We start from the raw sequence: 20878 nt of genomic DNA on the forward strand, positions 1-20878 counted from the left end.
CTCTATGTTCAAGTGGTATATAGTGAAGAAAATGAAGAATTGGATCTATAAAGAACATTACAGTGCCTATGGTTATAATATCTATATTTAATTATTTATCACTGTATACACTATTTTATCATTTACACAATTTACACTCCCTGCGCTCACCTCTTTTTTCTTCATTATATATCCTGAAAGTTAGTCATAATAAAATGTTCGGCCCTGCTTTAACCTGTAACAATGACATACAGTAGAGGCAGCGATTATTCTAACAAAAACCAGTGTCAATTCCCCAAAAGACCCAGGTACACCCAGGTACATTCTGAATACATTTCCTTAAACTAGCCCCAGCATTTTTGCATTGATTAATGGCCTATCAGATTAACAGCGGGGGTCCTTGGCAGTCCCATTCAAACTGAATTGGAATGCCAGGGATCCCTGCTGTGTTAATCCTATGGGTCGTTAGTCAATGCAGAAATGCCTTAAACGTGCCTCAAACTAGCCCAGAACATACCCAGCACATACCCTGAATGTAACCCGGCTAGTTTAAGGCAAATGTTAGAATAAGCGTTGCCTCTACTGTACAGTAAGCCAATAATTTAGATGAAAGTTACCTTCAGTGTATCCATGATTCTACCATCATAGTCAATAACTACTGTATCTCCACGGTCTCCTTTTTGGCCAGATGGACCCTATATTTAAAAAAAAAAAAAAAAGGTAGTTTTACGGAAATGTTTGTATTTAAAGAACAAAGCAAATTCTGAATAGTACTAATACATAAAGAATTAGATTTGGTTTGATCTAAAATTATAATATAGCCTTGAAAACAGCACCAGCGCTATTTTCTATGCCCCTTACTTATAATTAAATTTTGATGATAAAAATATGTTAATATTTTATTCTAAAATAAAATTGAGATGTCAGGTTAAAACAGCCTTCTTAATACTTAAAAATGATACAACATAATAAAAAGGGACTTTGTTTGATCATAAATGGGTTTTTAATTTGTAATCATATAAATATAACTTTCATTTATATGTCAATGAGAATGCCTCTTAAGAGCAGTATTGTTGTTCTTTACACTATACCAAAGCTATTTGGTACATCACCATACTGTGGCATTTTTTTAAATTCAAAATTGAATTTAAATTGATTGCCAGGCATTTAAAATGACACTTAACATTGACATACGGCTCGAAAAAACAATACTAAGAATAACATTTCCCCTTAACGATGTTAGTTGGCCTCCATGATGATTATGTTTTTATCTTTACAAGCAATGTGTACAGCAGCCATCATTCCCCTGAGTCAGTTTCCCTCTTCCTCGATGCTGCCTGGCTCCCATACTACTTCTCATCTGAGATTCCTACTCAGTGGGATTGTATCATTCCTACTGACAACCCCAATGATTTTGCAGCCTCAAAACTACTGTAAACAATACCATCTCCTTCATTTTCCCTTGTGGGTCAACTCTCCTACCCATGAAATGGAAACTCCTCTGACCTTGTACCTGATTTTTCTATGCCCTCTATTTTATCTCCCTCTTTCAGATTTTTTTTACAATACCACTTGCCCCTTGAACACTACTCACATACTTTTTGTAACCTGCTTACTCAAGGCCCAAATATTTACATCTCTAAACCCTCACCCATTCCTGTCACTACTTATAGCTCTCATCTTTTTCAGCTTAACCCTGGCCCATTAGTTTAACCCTCTTCCATACTAATGAATGTAGCAGAAATCATGCTTTAGAGCAGATAGTATGCACTATAAATGAATTAATTCCAGAACACTGCTTTATCTTTTATGCAATGGATTTATTTATTCTCAGTTCTGCAACTACCAAAGTAATTTTTTTTCTACCTTTAGCTCTCTTCTTTGCTCACACATACCAATTCCTCATGTGCCATTGCAGCTCAAGGCCCAACAACTTACTTTAAAGACAAAGTGGTCTATGTATCAAAGCAATTTTGAAGCAAAACCTTGGTATTTTTACCCTACACCCATTTAACAAATGATTTAGCTCCACTTTTTTCCTGCTTGCACTAGCAGAGGAGCAGTTGGAGGAGTTGGAGGAGTTGGGGAGTAGTGACATGATGCACAGATTATAATGAGATTTACTGTATCACAGTCTGCCTCTCTCTGCAGCGCTCTTTTTGCTTTTTATTTGCAGGAAAAAGAACCTCCGCATCTGAAATTGCACAAATCTAAAATACTGCATCAGATGCAAGAATCTGTTCTCAGATGCATCACTCTGCTCTAACAAGTTGAGCAGTGTCTAAAGAAAAACTTTTCTACGTTAATACATAGACCACAAAATCGGGTGCATGCTGCATAACACCATATCCCATAATGCTCTAACCTTACCAATCATTTAAACCATTCATTCATGGAGAAGACTCCTACCTATAGCCTGCGCACATAATTCTATTCTTTCATACAGGGCCGCAGACAGATTTCCCAGGGCCAAGGACTAGTTACGACCGCTTCCCCCCCGTGTCGGCGGTCTTACGAGCCCCCCCATTTCACACCTCACGAGCCCCCTCTATTTCCCCCCTCTTCCAATGTATTTATCTTCCCTCTGTCTCACTTTTACCCCCTCTCTTCCTCAGTCACTCCCTCATCTCCTCCCTTACAACCCCCTCTCTCCTCTCACTCCCCCCCGCTCCATCAATTACCCCACTCTCCCTCAATCCCCCCTTTTCAAACTCATTCCCTCCTGTCCCCTCCCTGGACCCACATACACAATCCCTCCCATAAAATACAAACTAAAAAACCTCACCCGCCCCCCCCCCACCAAAAAAACACCCCCAAATACAAAAAACCTTCTAGACTATTTAGACAACCCACGAGGATCAATTAAAATACAGGAAATGTGCATATGCCCTACAAAATGATTTTTATTTATGGGTTAGGTAATGAGATGGGAGAAAAACCTCATTGACAGTTGTTGACAGAGACAAATGAACGATGAAAAACATAATTAGATACATGCCATTTACGCCAAATATGATTTTGCATTACGGATACAAATATTCATTCATTTGACCCTACACTAGCCATAAATATAGAAAGAACATGTTACCCTGGGTCCTATAGCTCCATCATCTCCTTTTGCTCCTGAATCACCCTGAGTGAATACAAATAATTTATGATTAGGTATTGATACTGATATTAAAGTTTGTTTTAAAGAGTAATTGAAGGGACCAGTATACAGTGTGTAAAAACAATATAACAACTACCATAATGCCTTTTCAATGTGCATTTTCTGAGGCAGTTTATGCACAAGTAGAGTAGTGGTTTTGCATCAGGAGAACTTTTATAAATTAGCCCCCAATGTCATTTGGCATTAATTCTGATGGTGTCTATGTGTATGGTTTTGGTGCATATTCCATACAGGTATGACTCAGTAGAGACACACAGACCCATGAGTATCAAACCCATTGGTCACAACTGGAGCATTTTGACTGTGCTGCTTTTGCGTCATTGTGATTTGCATCTGTTTTGTTCCACTCGTGTTAGTAAGCAATTTGGGGAGTGGTTTTAGAGAAGTTAGGTAGGGAGTCATTTGGAGAAATAGTATAGTCAGATGTATCGAAGTAACGAAGCAGGGTGGTGTCCATACAATCTGCCAGGTCTGAGTTGCTGTTAATCTCTCTGGCTGACCAGCAAATGTACTGTAAGTAGCTGAAATAATGTCAGACTGGGAAATACAGGGAGTCTGACCCCGAATAAGCTTCATACTCATTGAGCATAAGTAAATTGATGAAAATTAAAACTTTTACTCCATAACAGGGCACAAATTGCTCCATTTTGGCACCTATCCCCATAATTGTTACCTAACACAACTTTAGTTTTTTTTTTTTGCAGTGTATTTCAAATACATAGATATTGAAAATAAAAGAAGCAATAAAGAAACAAACAAAAAGTGTACAATGCCGCTGTATCAACTTAAATATATCCAGACAGTTTTTAGCCAGTTATAGTACCTAAATTATTGGTAAATATTTGAACATGTAAAAATGATACATAATAAAAAATCCACTTCTCAATGTTAGTACTAGGGAGCCAAACTTGCTATTCATTATAATATATACATTCATACACAGAGGATGCTGCTTAGTTAATATGTCATACACATTGCAGTTTGTTATGTCTTTACCTTTGGTCCAGGAAAGCCATCTATGCCATTTTTACCCTGGGGACCGATCTCTCCCTGTAAATATAAACATGATTTATTTTCTGAGAGAACCAGAAAAACTAAGCACCAAGTCAGGGATAAAAAAATGTAACTGCTTTCTTTATTATCGCAAACCTCAGTTGCATAATCCCTCAACATAAAATGCTGGGAGATAATAAAACAGATAGGAGAAATAGCCCAACATCTTTCTTCCTCAGGGCTTTTTCAAGGGCAATGCAAAATACCATGAGTCCCTTTACCTCCATATATACTACTAATTTACCCTATGTGATAGGTATAGTATATGTGTGGTATGAAATCTAGAGGCCATGCTATACACAGCTTTAAACAATGAATTTATGAGCATATACATGAAGTTGATAAGAAAAACCTATCTCATGCTCCACGTGTAGCAGCGCATGTAGTGGATAAGCATTAAGGGGATACAACCCTTTAACCATTTACAACAATTGAACTAGTGAAGTTAGGCCACAGAGTGGGAGATAAATTAAAAAGACTATTACAGAGGGAAGCTTATTGGATAACAGTATTGGATACAATGGAACCAAGAGGTCTGAATAGGGAAATAAATGTATAACGTTTTCTGTGCTAGAAGTGTTATTTGTAACAGCCTCCTTTAAATATTGTTTATATTTTTGGACAATTTGTACATTTGTATAAAGTTATGTATTGTAATATGGTTTTACCCTTTAAGACTAAGAGTAATATTTATTCTTTTAATCTTTGACTTGGTGCTGAGTTTGTTTGGTTCTCTCTGCTGCTGCTACAGTATGAGGTAACAATGGTTAGCTCTGAACACTCTAGCACATTTTAAGGGTTTTCCTGGAGCATCCTTCTCCCAGTGTCTTTTTATTATTTATTTTCTGTTGTGTGCTTTAATCAAGTTATTTAACGGATTATAATTAACTTCTTTGTCATGATTTTGAGAGACATTTTATTAATTGTATTCTATGCATTAAGATAAAGCCACTTTATTTGATTGTTTTATAAACATATACATTACTTGTTCTTTTGGTTCTCTCTGCTGCTGCTATGAGTTAACAATGGTTTGCTCTGAACAGTCTAGCACATTTAAGGGTTTTCCTGGAGCATCCTTTACTCAGCGTTTTTTTATTATTTATTTTCTGTTATGTGTGTTTTAATCAAGTTATTTAACGATTGTAATTAACTTCTGTCATGATTTTGAGAGACGTTATATTAATTGTATTCTATACATTAAGATAAAGCAGTTGTATTTGATTGTTAACAAAGATAGTAAGTGAATTTGTTAGATAAGTAGAATTGCATTGTCTCCTATGCTTTGTTAGTAAATGTTTGCACATTTTAAAATTATAATAAGCAATATAATGTTTTGTCAAATTCAAATGATTTTAAGAAATATTGAATTACAATCTTACTTAACATCAATGTAACTAATTATCAAGCATGTTAGCCATAATGAAATTAATTTCTGTCTGCAAATGTTGTATGATATGCATATGATTCAAGACATTGTATTGATTTAAGCAATAGAAATAGCTCTATGATTTCTTTATTTCTGTCTGTTTTATAAGCATATACATTACCTGTGTGATGTAGAGTTGACCTCCAGATACATATGCCTTATTCTGAATGGTATATAAAGTCTGCTTCCACATTTTTGTTTTGTTACCAAAAATATTCTCAGAATTTGTAACGTTTTGCTTTTCTATACATGTAACTATGCTCTGTATTATTATATTTTAGAGAACCTGGGGAACTAATAGAATGAATGTGATTTGTTGTCAATTTTTGTACGGGCATGGCTAGATAAATTGTTTAAATTAGAAATGTTTAATTCATTTTAGTTTTCATTAAAAAAATACAACAAGTAAGAAAAAATATAATACGCTGGCAAAAAAAGGTCCTCCCAATAAATTATTTCATTTAAAATGATATTCTACTGATTTAGTATTGTATAAAAAGTGTACTATAATATATATATATATATATATATATATATATATATATATATATATATATATATATATTCCTCGAAATTTCACATTCTGCTATAATTTATTTTTTTTCCTCAATAAACCTTACTGGTATTCAAGACGATATCCTCTATTATAATAGCTGCTCTCGCTATTTAAGAGAATGAGTATTGTGGACAAAAAAACCTTTTCAGTACTAATGGCAAGATTTACTTACTGATTCAAGTAGTAAATCTAGCTCCATTTAGTATTACTTGCATGTTTATTCTCAGGTGGCACTTTCATGTGTTTTGAGAATGACCATACATTATTTTATTTTTAAATTAATGATCTTATTTGTTAGTCCAGCACTTCCTGTCTAATATGAAAATCAAGCATTACTTATTTTTAAATATAGGATCACTGAGTTAATACACTGTATGAAGAATATTATCAAATCTCCCACCAAACATTGTCTCTTTGAAGGTTTTGTACTAGTCAGATGCACAAAGGAAACAATAAATTTAAAAAATGAGATAAAACAACAACAAAAAACTGAGCATACAATGATCTCACTCACTGGTCTGAGAGCCAATTACAACACCTGTCTGCAGGAACTGGTCATTCTGCTCTGTTAGTTTCAAGAGTTTTTACATTAAAAGCAAGTTACATCATACTGTACTGTAAGAAACTTTGCTCTCTACCAGATGACACCTCTTGAATGTTATAATTTTGTTCTATATCTCAGTGTGGCTTGCTTAATGATTCCATAAAATATTGATTCGGGCAAACATCATAATGGGGCCTATATACTAAAATATATTTTCACATTTGTGTTACATCAAAAATGTCACAGCCCAAAAAATAATATAACCCTTCAAAAGAGACTTCATGCAGAGGAAGCATTATTTGTGGTTTCAAATTATTTTTGATGCATCCCTCATGCCGAATATCGGAGTGATACAATTTAAATTAAAACAGAAAGATATGTATGTTTTTATTTATAACTGGTATTTGTAAATATCAATGTATTGTTTATTATGATCTATAATAGCCATACTTTCAAAAGAATGCAATTTTAACCTATTTAATGAAAGATCCATGCTGCATCAAATAATTCAACTGACACTCAGGAGTTAGAGTTACCTGTAGATGTGACAGATCAAACTCCAGAAGAGGAAGGTTTTGGAAGTCTAAAACTTTCCCCAAGTAATTTTTGTAGGGAACAGGCTAATGATCCCCAGTTGAAAAATGGGTTTAGCCAAGCAGTAGAAGTTTATGGGGTCCCGGTAGAAGGAACAACCAAGGACTCCTTTCCCTATTTTTGTATTAAAAACGATTTGTTGTACCATGTGAGCCAAGAAGAGGGACAAGAAATAGAAAAATTGCTAGTACCCAGTTCACTAGTAAGGAAGGTCCTAGAGCTAGCACACTCTCACTTATTGGGGGGTCATCTTGGAGTGGAGAAAACACAGAAAAGAATCCTAAAAAGATTTTACTGGCCAGGGATATATAATGCAGTAAAAAGGTTCTGTGCCTCCTGTCCCGAGTGTCAGTTGACAGCCCCCCAACCAAGCTTGAGGGCTGCGCTAATTCCTATGCCTATTATTGAGATTCCATTTGAGAGGATTGCTATGGATATACTGTAGTGGGTCCCTTGGAGAAATCTGCCAAGGGTCATCAGTACATCCTGGTAATTCTAGATTATGCCACTCGCTATCCAGAGGTGCTGCCTTTATGTAATACTTCCTCCAAAGCCATAGCTAAGGAATTGTTACAAGTATTCTCCCGACTCGGGATACAGAAGGAAATTTTGACAGATCAGGGCACCCATAAACTTATGCGAGAATTATACATAGAGCTAAAAATAAAGTCCCTAAGAACCTCTATTTACCATCTGCAAACGGACGGACTGGTAGAAAGATTCAATAAAACTCTTAAGAAGATGTTGAGGAAGGTGGTTGCTAGTGATGGGAAGAACTTGGACACCTTATTGCCTTATCTCTTGTTTGCTATCCGAGAAGTACCACAGGCCTCTATAGGGTTTTCCCCGTTTGAACTCCTGTATGGGAGACGCCCAAAAGGGATTCTGGATAGCCTCACAGAAGAGTGGGAGCAACAAGCTGTTCCAGGGAAGAATGTCCTCCAATTTGTAGAAGATCTAAAAAATGCATTGCTCATGTTACTCCCATAGTCAGACAACATTTAGAAGAGGCACAGAGGGCCCAACAGAACCTTTACAACAGGTATGCTATGGTTCACAGCTTCCAACCAGGGGACCGAGTAATGGTGCTTGTTCCCACAGCCGAAAGCAAGCTGTTATCACATTGGCAAGGGCCATATGAAGTTCTAGAACAGGTCGGCCCGGTGAATTATAAAATTCAACATCCAGATCGGAGGAAGGTAGAGCAAGTCTATCACACAAATCTGTAAAATCCTGTAAGGATAGAGAGGTGTGTCTGACAGTGGTAGCTAACAAATTAGGGAAAGTGGAGGATCCACTAGTTCGAATATTGGCAGAACTCACTGCTGAACAATATGGGAAAGCTGTAGATTTGATAAATAGGAACAGAGACGTATTTTCCAGCATACCAGGGAAAACTAGGGTAGTTTCCCATGATATTGTCACCAAGCCGGGAATGGCCATTAAGATAAGACCTTATAGGATCCCAGAAGCGGGGCTATTCAGTCAGAGGTAAAGAAGGTGCTAGACCTAGGGGTAATTGAGGAGTCCCATAGTCAATGGTCCAGCCCTATTGTCTTGGTACCTAAGCCTGATGGGTCAATACGGTTTTGTAATGACTTTAGAAAAGTCAATGAAGTCTCGAAGTTTGACGCCTATCCTATGCCCCGGGTAGACGAGTCAATTGAGAGGTTGGCGAGGGCCCATTTTCTAACCACTTTAGATCTTACAAAGGGGTATTGGCAAATCCTGTTAACAGAGTCAGCAAAAGAGAAAACAGCCTTCTCCACACCTGATAGCCTCTTCCAGTATACCGTTTTACCCTTTGGCCTTCATGGGGCACCTGCAACCTTCCAAAGGTTGATGAATAAATTGTTACAGCCGCACTCAAACTATGCCTCAGCGTACTTAGATGATGTGGTAATTCATAGTCAGATTGGGACTCACATCTACAAAAGATTGAGACAGTGTTGAGAACCTTTCGGGAGGCGGGTCTTACACCAACCCAGCTAAATGTTCAGTTAGCTTGGCAGAAGCAAAATATCTTTGCTATGTAGTGGGAAGGGGGACTCTAAAATCCCAGCTCAATAAAGTTGAAGCCATTGAGAATTGGCCCCGTCCCCTTAAAAATAAAACAGGTTAAGACATTTCTACGCATTGAAGGTTACTACAGGTGCTTTATACTCCATTTTACAACCTGGGCTGCACAGCTTTCAGATTTAGTAAAAACAAGGGCACCCGATGTGGTAAAATGGAGCAGTGGTGTGGAGACCGCGTTTTTAGACCTACATACAGTGCTATGTAGCCACCCAGTCTTGGTAGCCCCGGATTTTACAAAAGATTTTTTTCTGCAAACGGAAGCCTCCGAAGTAGGTCTCGGAGCAGTCCTGTCCTAGTTTGTAGGAGATGAAGAACACCCAGTCATGTATTTAAGTCGCAAGTTGTGTCCCCGCGAACAAAGGCATGCCACAGTAGAGAAAGAATGTTTGGCCGTAAAGTGGGCAACAGACACTTTAAAATATTACCTATTGGGCAGATCGTTTACGCTCATTACAGACCATGCACCCTTACAGTGGATGCATAGAAACAAAGAAAAGAACTCAGAGTTACCCGCTGGCCTCTATCATTACAACCTTTCAACTTCACAGTGCAGAATCAGCCGGGCATACTGCACAGTAATGCGGATGCACTTTCTATGGTGAACGGGCCGCTCCACTCGATAATGTTATGCTGGGGAGGGGGATATGTGGCAGAGTCATAGACTCTGTATACATTAGTAGGAGGTGGCAGAATGCCTGCTTTCCAGTATACGAGGAGTTAACCCAGCTGATTAAGCAGTCCACAGGTGATCTTAATTAGTAAGCTCACCTGCCTTTAAAAAGAGGAAGAGGAAATGCCTCTAGGGCTGCAGTTTCTCCCAGACTCTGAGAGAGGACAGAGGAGAGCTGACAGACAGACACAGGCTCCACAGACTTATGCTGTCCCAATGGAATAAAGCTCCCAGGTAAGGAGCCAAGTGCTATTACCAAATATTGTTGGTCTGGTCTAGCTTAGCTAACCAACCAGGTAGATAGGCTTAACCGAGTTTAATTAGCATCCCTAACGGGAATAGGCTTTTGTTTATGTTTAGTATTTCTTAAAGGGGCAGCGCGCCCATTGTTTTGTTATATTTTTGGACAAATAAATCCACCAGTATTTTTTTTTATATGTATTGGGTAGGTGGGTTTTTTGTATGCATTTGGGGGGTGGGGGAGGTTGTATATATTTGGGGGGGGTGGAATTTTTTTCCGTATGTATGTGGGGGTGGGAAGTACTTTGCATTGGGGTGGGAAGTTTTTTGGTATATATCCTGTGGGGGGAATTGTGTGAGGTGGAGGGAATGACTGAGCATGGGGTAATTGATGGATGGAGAGGAGAGAGGGGGTGAATGAGGAAAAGAGGGAGTAAGAGTGAGACGCAGGGAAGAGAAATACATGCGAGGTGGGAGAGTGAGGGGGGGTGAGATGGAAGGGAGAGAAGTACATGAGTAGAGGGGGGGAGAAAGAGAGGGGGCTCGTGAGGTGTGAAATGGGGGGGGAGGGGGGGCAGCTCGCAATACTGCTGACATGGGGGTTAGGGGGTCCTGCTTAAAATGTTTGTCCTCGGAACCACGATTTCTGTTGGCAGCCCACCACTTAGATTGTAAGCTCTTCAGGGCAGGGATTCCTTTCCTATTGTCTGATTTTGCTGCGCTTATTGTATTATTATAATTCCCTGTACTGTATTCTTTGTGAAGCGCTGAGTACAATTTTGGCACTATATAAACAAAGACATACATACATACATACATACATACATACATACATACATACATACATACATACATACATACAACTATATACACACTCCTCCAGGAATCTGGAGCCAGAAGCTCATTACAGCTCCACATATACTCTCTGATGACATCACAGATCACCATGCCTACAATGGGAGGGGCTCGAATTATATGTAATGCCCTACACCAGTTGGCAGTATAAACACCTTACAGAAAGGGGCATGGCTAACGGTTTCTCTACCCAGCAACTAAACTTGTGTAATGAGAAACGGTTACACTGTAGTTACCCATACAGTTAACACTTTTAGATTCCATTAACCCCTTAATTGACACAGTAAATCCCATAAAGGGAGGTTGCATTCTCCCCTAACAAAAATAGATGTTGTCTCCAACATCCTGTAAACATGTCATGGGTACATTTGAACATAAAATGGTATGCATCCCAATACATAATACATTATGACAGGATCATACATTTCCCTTAATATTCATACAGGTAATAACATTACTATAAGGGGAAATGTTATGCTGTGTATACTAGTGTATAATAGCAGTGGTTGCAGAACTTGGGGTTAATTTATTTTAACATTGTGTGGTAATTGAAAGTCTGTAACTAACTTTTTTTTCCTCTCCAGCCAGGTTGAGCTTGCAGTGAGTGTGGTTAGTTTATTGCTAACCTAACACACCTGGTTGGTGTGTGCAGGGCCGGCGAGTTGGGCTCGACCTCTGGCCAGGCCCGGCTGCCGGATCTCTCGCGACTGGTCCCCGGCTCGCCATCAAATGCAGGCTTCTATCCCATGCCGATGGGCCTCTCTGAAGTAGGATTGGCTCTGCTTCCGGCACGCAACTGCATGAGAGGGAGCTTGGCATGGTACAGAGGGATATAGGCATGCAGGCTGCAGCTCAAGGGAGAGCCGGGGCCTGGCCACGAGAGGACCAGCAGCCGGGGCTGGCCAGAGGTCAGGCCCAACTTGCAGTGCCGGCCACCGTGCCCCCACTGCCCCCGGCTTGATGGTAATAGTTAAGCCTGTTTTTCTATATGTATGGGGGGAGGGGGGTCTTTTTAACATGTATTGGGGGCCTCTAGACCCGTTGACTTTTCTGTTGGCTAAGCCAGTAGAAAACCTGTCTGCACCCATGAAGCGGCTGGTCTCCTTTATTCTAACTGCTGCAAGATGTTCTTTGTAATATGTATTGGGGAGGAGAGAGAGAGAGAGAGAAGAGAGAGAGTTTTTAATATGTATTGTGGGGGTCTTTTTAATATGTATTGGGGGGCGGGACTTAATAGTGAGTGAGATGAGGGAGAGAGGGTGGGAAATAGAGGGGGCTCGTGAGGTGTAAAATGGTGGGGGCGGTGGGCGGGGGGGAAACCAGACATAACTCTAGTCCTGGGCCCTGGGAAATCTTTCGGCGGCCCTGGGTGTGTGCGTCCCTCTTGAAAACAGAGGCTTGTAACAAATCCTGAGATTGCGTGTCCTGATCTGTGTGACTGAATTACTGTTTGTTTTCAAGTGCTGTTTGTATCAAGTGTGGAGTTAGAACCAGAAGGAGTTGAAGCATTGAAGGGGTTAAACAAGGCAATATATTGAAATACGGTTTATTGTTAGCACTTATAGCTCCATAATTGCAACAATGAGCAGGATTGAAAATGCCACTCAATGCACATCTTGCCACATGTATGTGCACTTGGAGCATCTGTTCCAGGGAGCACACCGCTGTGAGAAGTGTGAGCAAGTGGTCTCTTTAGAGTCTCAGATTGCTGATTTGAAGAAGAAACTTGCAATATTAAGGGACATTGACAAACTTGAATGGAGTTTAGTGCTCACTGGTCAGGCCCTGGCTGGGACTAGTGGTGCAGATGATGGAGTGAGTGAGGAACATGCATAGGTAGGTAGCTGGGTAACAGAAGGGTAACAGAAGGTGAAGAAGGGGGAAGAGGCAGGCCAGTTCTGAGTTGACCCATCCCAATAGATTTGCCATATTGAGTGAAGATATTGGGAGTTTCAGGACAGGAATGGCAAGGCTCAGGGAGACTGATTCCTCTAGCAGCCAGAGGAAAAGTTCCTCCACCACAGAGGGGACTCCGGATACTCAGAGACGAAGATGATTGTGGGGGTAGGAGACTCCATTATTAGGAAGGTAGATAGGGCAATCTGTTGCAATAAACGCATTATTGTCTCCCTTGGGCTTGAGTTTGGCACATGGCGGATCGGATAGACAGATTGTTGGGAGGGGCTGGGACTGACCCGGTGATCTTAGTACACGTTGGCACCAATAGAAAAGTTCTAGAAAGATGGAGGGTCCATAAAAATTATTTCAGGGATCTAGGCTGCAAACTTAAGGCAAAGACCTCCAAGATAGTATTTTCTGAAATACTACCAGTGCTATGTGCTACCCCAGGGACACAGTCAGAGATTAGGGAGGTGAATGCATGGCTAAGAAAGTGGTGTAGTAGGGAGGGTTTGGGCATTTTAGAGCAATGAGACTCCTTTTCTGAGAGGTGCTATCTTGATGGTAGGGACGGATTGCACCACAATAAAGAGAGATCTTCTGTGCTACAGGGGGAAATGTTAAAATGGTTGGAGGAGATTTTAAACTAGGATGGAGGGGAGGAACAAGAAACAAATAACTAGAAATAATAATAAATATTATTATTTTCTATAATAAATAGAAAATATAAGGATGGGGAAATAGCTACTGTCGCGGCCGAGTTTATTCTTACCTTTGGCCGGTCTCGGCCGCGACAGAAACCGGGCGCGCGCCGAGGTGTCCCAGGCGCGTGCCGGAGCCTCGGAGGATCGGTCCTCCGATCAGGGCTTCCCCCTCCCCTCTCCGGGTCCGCCGGGTCCCCCGGAGCCCCCCACCGCAATCCCCCACATCGCGGGACACCAGGGCTCCCTCGGGGAGCCCTGGGCACGCGCGCCATGCGCGCACGCTCCCGATGAAGCGTGACCGCGCATCGATGACGCGCGGCACGCCGAGGGAAATAAACGAGCAAGCCGGGACACCTCACGGCTTGCGGCACCAGCCAGGTAAGAATAAAGTGTGCCGCCAGTGTAGGGGTGATGGAGGTAAAATTGGGGCAAGTAGGAGTTTGGCAAGCAGGGAGACAGCCATATTAAATACAGATAACACTAGAAAACTAAAGGCTAAATCCAATTGGAGTAGAAATGCAGGAGCAGATAAGATAATAGTACAAATTAAAAAAAACCTTAAATGCATGCTTGGTAATGCAAGAAGTCTGACAGATACAATGGGGGAGCTTGAATTAATAGCTACAAGGGAGCAGTAGGATATTATTGGCATTACTGAAACATGGTGGGATGAAACTCATGACTAGGCAGTTCATTTAGAGGGTTATTCCCTTTTTTCGGAATGATCTAGCAAATAGAAGAGGAGGTGGAGTATGTTTATACTGTATGTTAAACCGGATCTAAAACCTATTATAAGGGAAAATGTGTATGAAGGGAATGATGAAAATGTAGAGACCTTATGGATAGAAATTAGCAGTGGAGGTTAAAGTACAATGAAAATGTTTGTAGGTATATGCGTTAAACCACCAAATATCTGTGAGATAGAGGAAGCCAAAATACGTTTGCAAATGGAGAAGGCATCAAAACGAGGTCATGTTTGCATTATGGTGATTTTAATTATCCCGACTGTGACAGGGTGAATAAAACGTCACCAGCCCTATGCCTGGCAGACCTATGTGTAGATCTGCAGTGCAGCAGTGACAAGGTTAACTTTCAGCTGAGAGGTCTGGTTAATCAGTCTGATCCCAGCTGCCTCATCAAGGAGCTTTAAAACCCCCAGGTTGTACACACATGCAGGCTGTCTGGTCAAGAGAGAGTACTGAAACGCTGAAGGAAGATTACTGCTATAAGGTCTGTCTTCAAAATACATTTTGAATTAACTGTTTGTGTACTGTTATGCTGGAATCTAAACAGCCCTTGTTGGGAAAGGGCAAGCCCTGCTCAGGACTTAATTTCTGTTTTGTATGCTGAAAATAAGCTGTTTTGTTTTTGTGTACTGTAATTTTTAAGGCGCAATAAATAAGCCTTTGCAAGAAACCCACGTGTGGTTGCATGTACCCTGCAACACAGACATTGACTGGGGCAATGAGGTCAGCATTACAATGAAAGGAAACAGGTTTATGGGCATGCTAAAAGACAATTCCATGACCAAAATTATTGAGGAACCAACCAGGAGAGGGCCAATACTGGACTTGGTAATATCAAACAATGTAGAAATAATAATAAATATTCAAGTCCGGGAACATTTGGGAAACAGTGATCATAACATGGTCTCATTTGAAATAGTTACATAGTTAAATAGTAGATGAGGTTGAAAAAAGACATACGTCCATCAAGTTCAACCTATGCTTAATTTAGACAACATATACTTTATCCTATATCTATACTTCCTTATTGATCCAGAAGAAGGTAAACAAAAAACCCCAGTGTTTTATCATCCAATGATATCTCACAAAGGGGAAAATAAATTCCTTCCCGACTACAATAATTGGCAATCGGATTGTTTCCTGGATCAACATTCTTCCCATGTTTACTTATTTGGTATATCCCTGTATACCTCTCCTTTCTTTCTAAAAAGTTGTCCAACCTTTTTTTTTAACAAATCCATTGTATCTGCCATCACAGTTTCCATGGGTAATCAATTCCACATTTTATCTGCCCTTACTGTAAAGAACCCTTTCCTTTGTTGCTGGTGAAATCTCCTTTCCTCCAACCTTAAGGGATGCTCCAGAGTCCATTGTACTGCCCTTGGGATGAACAGTTCTTTTGAAAGCTCCCTGTACTGTCTCCGAATATATTTGTATATAGTTATCATATCCCCTCTTAGACGCCTCTTTTCTCATATAAACAAATCTAATTTAGCTAGCCTCTCCTCATAAATTAGATTGTCCATCCCCTTCATTAATTTGGTGGCTCTTCCCTGCACTCTCTCTATTTCCATAATGTATTTTCTAAGGAGTGGTTGTAGCGCTTCCCACAAACAAGACAAGACCCCGGCACTGAGGTGGGAAGGTATAACACCACACACCCGCAGCCATTGAGGCATGCCTGGAAGGCGGATAGTTTAGCGTTGCCGAGAGTGTAGGAGATGCGGTATACTTGCCGAGTCCTTGGATTGGAGAAGACAGGATAGTAAGTGTCCGAAAGCCGTGGTCTGGGATTGTAGAGAGCAGCGTAGTCTGAGTCCGTATGCCGTTTAAAGGGTAGGATAGATCGCCGTAGTCGAGGGTATGCCAAAGTCCAAAATCCAGAAGGGTCCACAAACAAGCCGAGTCGGTACACAAGAGGTTAACTGCAAAGGAGACAGAGCACTGCACAACTGAAGTGAGCTTCACGAGGCTACATAGGATTATGCCGAGCAAAGCATGGGAGGAAGCATTAAGTATTTACAGACAGGGCAGACCAATGGGGACAGGGGGCAGAGTGGAGGCGCGGCCCCAGCAGAGCTGAGATAGGCTGCAGGCAGCAAGGCAGGGCGGAGAGACTTGCCACACAGCTGGGGATCGTTGCACGTCATTGCATGTGTGTGCCGCACGGGAGAGATGCTCGACGCGTGCGGAAGGCGGGACCAGGTTCTGTGCGGCAGCTAGAAGAGCTACGGGTGCGCGTGCACTCTGTAATGAGAGCTGGGGAGCGCGCATGGGCAGGAACAGTGGCCGCGGCGGTAGCAGCAGCAGGAAAGGAGGGAACACGCCGCAAAGGACGTGTTCCCCGATTCCTTTCAGTGGTGCCCACAATTGTACTCCATATTCAAGGGGTGGTCTAACTAATGCTTTGTAAAGGGGCATAATTATGTTTACTTCCCTTCCATCCATTGCCCGTTTAATGCAAGATAAGATCTTGTTTGCATTTGCAGCTACTGCATGACTTTGGGCACTATTGCTAAGCCTGCTGTCTACAAGCACTCCTAAATCCTTCTCCATCAAGGATTCCCCCAATTTATCCCCATTTAATTTGTAAGTCACCTGATTTTTCTTGCTTCTCAAATGCATAACCAGTCTCTCCAAGTCCTTCTGGAGAGAAACTACATTCTGCTCTGATTCTACTACCTTACACAATTTAGTATCATCAGTAAAGATGAAGACTTTGCTCACAATGCCAACCTCAAGGTCATTAATAAAACAGTTAAAACAGTGATCCCAGTACCGATCCCTGAAGTACTCCACTCATGACCGTAGCCCAATCTGAAAAAGTTCCATTTATGACAACCCTCTGTTGTCTATCCTTCAATCAGTTTTCAATCCAGGTGCATATATTTTTACTGAGTCCAATTTGTTTTATTGTGTACACCAACCTCTTGTGTGGAACCGTATTAAACCTTTGCAAAATCTAAGTAGACCACATCAACTGCATTACCCTGGTCTAAATTCCTACTTACCTCCTCAAAGAAAAAAATAAGTGTAGCACATCTCCCATCCCGTTTCTCCCCTCCTCCCTTTCCCCCGGGAGATTATGGCTATGCGATTGCTTGGTGTAGTGCTGGTTACCTGCTGGGTACAGGAGAGATGAGTTTCCCGCGATGGTACAGGGGGTACAGGGCAGACCTTTAGGGTTCCCCCTGGTTCTTCTCTTCGTGGTGTCAGCGCCTACAGACATAGGGGGCTTCAGTAGTGCCTGAAGGAGGGTCCGGCTTTGACAATCCTTAATCTCTCTACCTCTCTCCATACAGACTGCAGCGGAGCCAAAAGGTACAAATGAGGATGTTCTTTATTTCAACCAGTTAGCTGGCAGCTCACGTTGATTCACCGATGTACCTAGGGTGGAGGTTCAAGCCCCGCACACATTGGTGTAGTACCCCCCGTACATCGGTGAATCAACGTGAGCTGCCAGCTAACCATCTCTTATAGCCGCCGACGAGTTGAACCAGCTGTTGTGGTTTCCCATTATTCAAGCGCCCTGCTTGGTGCCCTGCAGGAGTACCTGCTGACAAGTTGCGTCCACGAGCGGATAGAGACGCCAGCTAGCAGTGAGCAGCAGATAGACGAGCTCACGGTAGTCCGTGGCTGACATCGTGCTGAATCAGCTGCAGCTGAGTTCCATCTGCTCAGACGTGCTTCCTGGAGCTGCAGGAGTCCCCGCTGATGAGCTGCACCCACGAGCCGACAGAGACGCCAGCTAAGCAGAGAGCAGCACACAGATGAGAGGGGATACTCTCTAAAATATCCACTGCCTGCAAACCTATTCCATCTGGTGAGTAGGCATTGCTATCATCAACATTGGTGCTACGGAGCAGTTGAACCACCTATTCAGATTTTTAATTGCTTAAATCTATATGTCCATGCAAATTGTGCATTATATTAAATATTAATTGTTATTAAATGATTTTATTGTCCTAAAAATACCATTTCAGTATTCAGCTGTTATATGTTGTCTTATATGTTGTTTGTTTAATGTTTCAACAGTATTACGCTATGTGTTGTGCTTTCTCTTTGTTTTCAAGCCCACCGTGAGGATCAACAATCTTCACAACCAACAGGCTTGGTTTTCGTATATCCTTTATAGTGGTAAAATTTTATAGGCGCCCACGGAACTATTCCCTGTCCATACTGTTTTCCTGACCAGGGGGTCAGGCTTTGTGTCCTAGGCAGCCCCTTATGTATAGTTTTATTTAATATATAAGGTAATAGTTACTACACCACACACATTGCGGTTAGCGCTACCTGTTTTGTTGTTTATAATAACCAATAATAGCCAAAGCCAAAGCCCAAGGATAATCCATAAACAATAACAAAGTGAGAATAACAGCTAGCAATATTGGGTAATAAGCCTCCTGAAGACAGGTAATGGGTTGGTTTGACCCTCCCCCACGATCAGTCGCATGCGCAGTAGCACACGCGACCGTCATAACGTCATTGGGTTGCTCTGTTTTGGCGCGTACGGATCGCAGGTAAGAGGGGTATATAATGGGTTGTTTTAGCAGTGTATGTTATCCTTGATAAAGAAAGCACTAGCGTTCGAAACGCGTTGGATTTTAGGTTATGACAGAATAAAGTTTATATTTTTTTGCATTGGGTCCTCTCTTTGCTCCTGTTGGATCGTGCGCTCCTCTCCATTTCCTGTATCCCCACTATTGAAGTCAGGCTTACAGGTCTGTAATTCCCCGACTGTGATCCAGCTCCCTTTTTAAATATAGGCACCACATCTGCTTTATGCCAATCTTGTGGTACTGAGCCTGTGGAAATGGAGTCCTTGAATATTAAATGTAATAGTTTGGCTATTACTGAACTTAAGTTCTTGAGAACTCTTGGATGTATGCTATCGGGGCCAGGTGCCTTATTTAAATTATTTTTTTCAAGCTGTCTATGAACTTCTTCCTCACAACCAATTGTTCATTAATATGGAGGTTGTGGCTTCCTCCTGCGGCACTACAATTGAAATTGATTCTTCCCTGGTAAACACAGAGGAAAATAATTTGTTTAATACCTCTGCTTTTCCCTTATCTCCAATAATCTGCCTGCCCATCTCACACTAAAAGGGTCCTACTGTATATTTTATTTTCTCATTTTTTTGTTAAGGTACTTAAATAACTTTTTAGGGTTGGTCTTACTTTCTATTGCAATCCTTTTTTCATTATCCATTTTTGCTAATTTGATTGCCCTTTTGTAATTTTTGTTGCATTCCTTAAAATTCTGATATGATGCCTCTGACTTAAACAATCTAAAATCTTGCCTCTTCTTTTCCATTTCCTCCCCTAATTGTTTATTTAGCCACATTGGTTTTGACTTATTTCTTTTATACTTATTACCCAAGGGTATACACTGATGAGTGTGCTTTTCTAACAATGTTTTAAAGACTCCTCATTTATCTTCTACATTTTTCCCTGCAAAAGCATCGTCCCAATGTATTCCTTGTAGATTAGTCCTCAGTTTATTAAAATCTGCCTTTCTAAAGTGTAAGGTCTTTGTTGAACTCAAGTAATCTGTTTTTTTTTCTTTTCTTTTTACCTCCACAGCTAATTTCTATCCACAAATAAATGATCAAAAACCATATTACTTGGGTTCAACAAAGACTTAACATTTTAGAAAGGCAGATTTTTATAGATTGAGAAATCTACAAGGAATACATTAGGATGATGTTTTTGCAGGGAAAAATGTGGAAGATAAATGGGCAGTTTAAAATACTGTTAGAAAAGCACACTTATCAGTGTGTACTCTTGGGTAATAAATATAAAAAAAACAAGTCTAAACCAATGTGGCTAAATAAACAGGTAGGGGAAGAAATGGAACGGAAGAGGCAGGTATTTCAATTCTTAAAGACAGAAGGGTCGGAGGCATCATGTCAGAATGATAAGGAATGAAACAAAAGATGCGCCAAAGGGCAATCAAATTAGCAAAAATGGAAAATGAAAAAAGGATTGTAATAGAAACTAAGATCATCCCTAAAAAAGTTATTTGAGTACCTTAATAACAAAAAGATTGTAAAATAAACTATAGGACCCTTTCAGTGTGAGATGTGCATGTGAATAATTGGAGATAAAGAAAAAGCAGAGGTATTAAAATAACTTATTTGCCTCTGTAATTCCCAGGGAAGAATCAATTGCCTCAACAACAAAAAATATTGCATGAGGAAACCACAACCTATATATTAACTATTACTATTACAATTAGATTGTAAGCTCTTTGGAGCAGAGACTCCTTTTCTGGAATGTTACTTTTATGTCTGAAGCACTTATTCCCATGATCTGTTATTTGTATTATTTGATATTTAAATGATTGTCACGTGTATTACTAC

At 40.7% G+C, this 20878-nt stretch overlaps 1 protein-coding gene across 1 annotated transcript in view; it reads right to left on the minus strand.

The window, feature by feature from the left end:
* COL23A1 (collagen type XXIII alpha 1 chain) overlaps positions 1-20878 on the minus strand; it is a 218110-nt gene that overhangs the window by 98573 nt on the left and 98659 nt on the right. Inside the window, exons 11-13 of the mRNA XM_075599144.1 lie at positions 4145-4198; positions 3068-3112; positions 597-674 (exon numbers count right to left, since the gene is read on the minus strand). Of these exons, the coding sequence (XP_075455259.1) occupies positions 597-674; positions 3068-3112; positions 4145-4198 (177 nt within the window). The remainder of the gene's footprint in view (positions 1-596; positions 675-3067; positions 3113-4144; positions 4199-20878) is intronic.

This window comes from Ascaphus truei, chromosome 5 (genome assembly GCF_040206685.1).
Source record: "Ascaphus truei isolate aAscTru1 chromosome 5, aAscTru1.hap1, whole genome shotgun sequence".
NCBI classification, from domain to species: domain Eukaryota; kingdom Metazoa; phylum Chordata; class Amphibia; order Anura; family Ascaphidae; genus Ascaphus; species Ascaphus truei.